Source organism: Athene cunicularia, assembly GCF_003259725.1.
Source record: "Athene cunicularia isolate RWA chromosome 15 unlocalized genomic scaffold, athCun1 chr15_part1, whole genome shotgun sequence".
Taxonomy (NCBI): domain Eukaryota; kingdom Metazoa; phylum Chordata; class Aves; order Strigiformes; family Strigidae; genus Athene; species Athene cunicularia.
Window position 1 is genome coordinate 15,065,523 of NW_020799121.1, and position 3,230 is coordinate 15,068,752.

General features: G+C 55.9%; 1 protein-coding gene across 1 annotated transcript in view; it reads left to right on the plus strand.

Moving 5' to 3' along the window:
- Positions 1-3,230, plus strand: part of MYO18B (myosin XVIIIB) — a 66,505-nt gene that overhangs the window by 37,511 nt on the left and 25,764 nt on the right. The window contains exon 25 of the mRNA XM_026859991.1: positions 3,138-3,230. Within this exon, the coding sequence (XP_026715792.1) occupies positions 3,138-3,230 (93 nt within the window). The remainder of the gene's footprint in view (positions 1-3,137) is intronic.

A 3,230-nucleotide genomic window follows, 5' to 3' on the forward strand; every position in this document is an offset into this window, starting at 1 on the left:
GCGCCAGGCCCCGAGGGAATGGCCTCAAGCTGCCCAGGGCAGGGTCAGGCTGGCTCTGAGGAAGGATTTCTGTGCAGAAGGGGCTGTTGGGCGTTGGAATGGGCTGCCCAGGGCAGGGGGGAGTCCCCGGGATCCCTGGGGGGGTTGAAGAGTCGGGCTGAGCCAGCGCTGAGGGATCTGGGGGAGTTGGGAACGGTCAGGGGGAGGGTCATGGTGGGGCTGGAGGAGCTGCAGGGGCTTTTCCAGCTGAGATAATTCTGGGATTCTGTGAATGTCTGTGTGGGGGTGGATGGGGCGATGGTGGGGCTGTTCACACCCGTGTGACGGCTGCGCTGCCTCTTCCACGCACCGTCCGTCAGAGCAGCGGCTGCGCAGAACAGGCGCTGGGTGCAGGGAGGGTTTTGGGACATCGTGTAGGAGACAGCTTGTCCCACTAAGGACCCACGGACGGGGACTGTTCGCTTTTGTGCAGGAGAATTATCCAAGCAGTGGGAGGCATCTGCTTTTGGTAGTATTTTCATGAGAGTCAGACTAACCAGGACTAACGCTGGAGCAGCTCCAACTGCCCAGAAAAGCAGTTTATCAGATTCTGCTCTTTGCAGAGGAATTCTATCCCAGACACATTTGTTGAACAAATCCTTTTTCACTCTCTAATGTGTCTGTGGCAGTGATTGAAATGCACGTAATGGGCAAAGCACACACAGCTGCTCCCTGGTAAATTAGAAGGCGAGGGGCTGAACGCAGCCTCATTGAGCAGCATTCATCGGCCTGGACATCGCTCAGCATCGCGGAGCAGCCAGGCCTGGGCACCGTCTCATGCACCAGCTCCTGCTGAGGGAGCTCTGGGGACCAAGCGGGGTCCCGCCGGGCCCTTCCCCGGGGCCACGGTGCTGCCAGGGCCAAGGACGGCGTCAACCCGTCGCGTCCTGCGTTGGCATCCGGGTGCTGCCAGGGCCCAGGGCTCCCCGGAGCTCAGCCACCCGGCAGAGCCCCCGCCGCGTTGCGCCGCTTCCTGCGCGCAGGAGAGGAGGAGCCGGTTATCCGGAGCCATGGTCATTCAGCGGCGCATCCTCCGGCTGTTGGCACAGCCCGGCTGGGTTTCACCATTTCACCGGCCCTGGCGATTGCGTGTGTTCGTTAACCAGGATGAGCCTGGGAGCTTTGCGACACCGAAATGGCGGGCGTATTTCGAGTAGACACAAAATGGTCTGATGAGGCTTATCCATAACATCCCGCCGGCTCCCGGATTATAAAATGTTTGGGGAACTGTCAGAATAAACCTTGCTGTATAAAAGCCGGGGATTATTATAACTGCCTCTTGGTCCGGCATGTGCCTCTTGTTTGGTGGAAGAGAACTGAGATGGATGAGGAGGCAGCAGGAGCTGCACGGAGCAAAGCCGGGGATGCTCTCGAGGAAAAGGCACCTTCCCCTTCCCGGGACTGTCCCCAGGTGCTTCCCCGGCTGCCCCCAGCCCCCCCCATGGGCAGTCACGGGTGCGAGGGGACGGGGAGGCGGCACGGTGCAGCTGGGGATCGCTGTGGTGTGGGTGAGATACGACCGGAGCCTCGAAAGCAGCTCTTCAATGAAATCCCAGCTTTGTAACTTAAAAAGCACCAGGCTGCAGTGGTGGGAGGAGGCGGCGGCTGCTGCACCTGCTGCTTCCAGCTACGGTTCAAAATCCATCCTCTGCGGCGCTGGACAGACCCTGAGCTGCGGGAAAATGATGCTGAACGGTGGCCAAGATCGAGTCTGGGGGGATGGCAGCACTAGCAGCAAATCTGCTGCGCTGCAGTGCCGCTATAAATGCTCTCTGATTTACAGTGGACAGCGTGCTTCAGAGCAGTTTATAAAAAAAAAAAAAAAAAAAAAAAAAAAAAAAAAAAGAAGCCAACCCAGAAAACTAATTAAGGAAATGGAGATGCCAACGATTTCTGTTTCCAGCAAATGCCAGCCGGCTCTAAACCAGGTTACAAGGTCAAATCTGCACAATTAATTTTATCCAGTGAACAGAAAATAGGAGAGCAGGTTTGAAACAAGAGGAGCCGCGGAAAACAGACCAAATGGAAAACGCTCTCACACTTCAATTAGCCTGAAATCAAGCGCTGAAACCATGTGCCTGTTTACTTGGTGTTCTCTAATTCTTTTATTCCCGTAACCATGGTTGCTTTCAGCTTGAGGGGGGAACGTACAAAGGTTGGTTTTTTTTTTTTTAAGGTGCTTCCTACTTCCCTTCTTTAAAAGGCCTCAGAGTGACGTAGGGACACCCCCCTGCCCGGGGATGAGCCCCCAGATTCCCTCAGCAGTTGTTTTCCGCCGGCGCTGCTGGGGGTTCACGCCCCAGAGGTTTCTGCCTCCCGCTCCGAAGGCGGCAGCATCGGTTCCGTCCCTCCGCGGCCAACAGCGGCTCCAGACGCTTTGCAGTCGAGATGTGTAAATAACCCCTAACGAAGCTTTCCCCAGCAGATCACATTTTTTTCCCTCTCCCCTTTGGGCTGACTTTCTCCTGACTTTGTCACTCTTTTCCCCAAAGGGGCAGAGGGTATTTTCTGGCTTTTTTTTTTTTTTTCTTTTTTCTTTTGCACAACGACTTTTGTATTTTCTGCCCCAGCTCTTGGCACAGACACTAGACCCACATCTTCTGGGTCTGCCCCGCTCTGACCACCTGCCTCGGGCAGGGTGGCTTCCCGGGGGGGGTGACAGTGCCCTGTGGCCATGAGGACGGGGTGCCATGGCTTTGGGGACCCACAGTGCCCACCTGTGCCCCCGCTGGCCGCAGGGATGGCTCGCTGGGCTGATGGAGACCAGGGCTGGGCTCATGTTTTCAGAGGAACAGCTTTCTGGTGGGGAAAAAATGTGGTGTTTTGGTGGAATCTGCCAGTTTTGATGTTTACATTATTTATTTTCTCCCTTTTATTTAACTCCTAAATGATTTTTTATTTGATAAAGAGGGAAAACTGTAGTATTTATACATAGATATTTAGTATCTCCTCGCATCATGACTTCAGCACTACCAAAACTATTCTATCCCCCCGTTTTGTGGGGATCGCTTTGGGGTGGGACGGGAAGGTCCGACGGAGGTTTTGGGGGGTGGATCTGGCCGGCGGGACTCGGAACACCCCCTTTTTCTTTTCCCCAGATCGGCCACCGCGACTTCGATGTGGAGAAGCGGCTGCGGCGGGACCTGCGGCGGACGCGGGCCCTGCTCGCCGACGTGCGGCTGCTGCGGGCG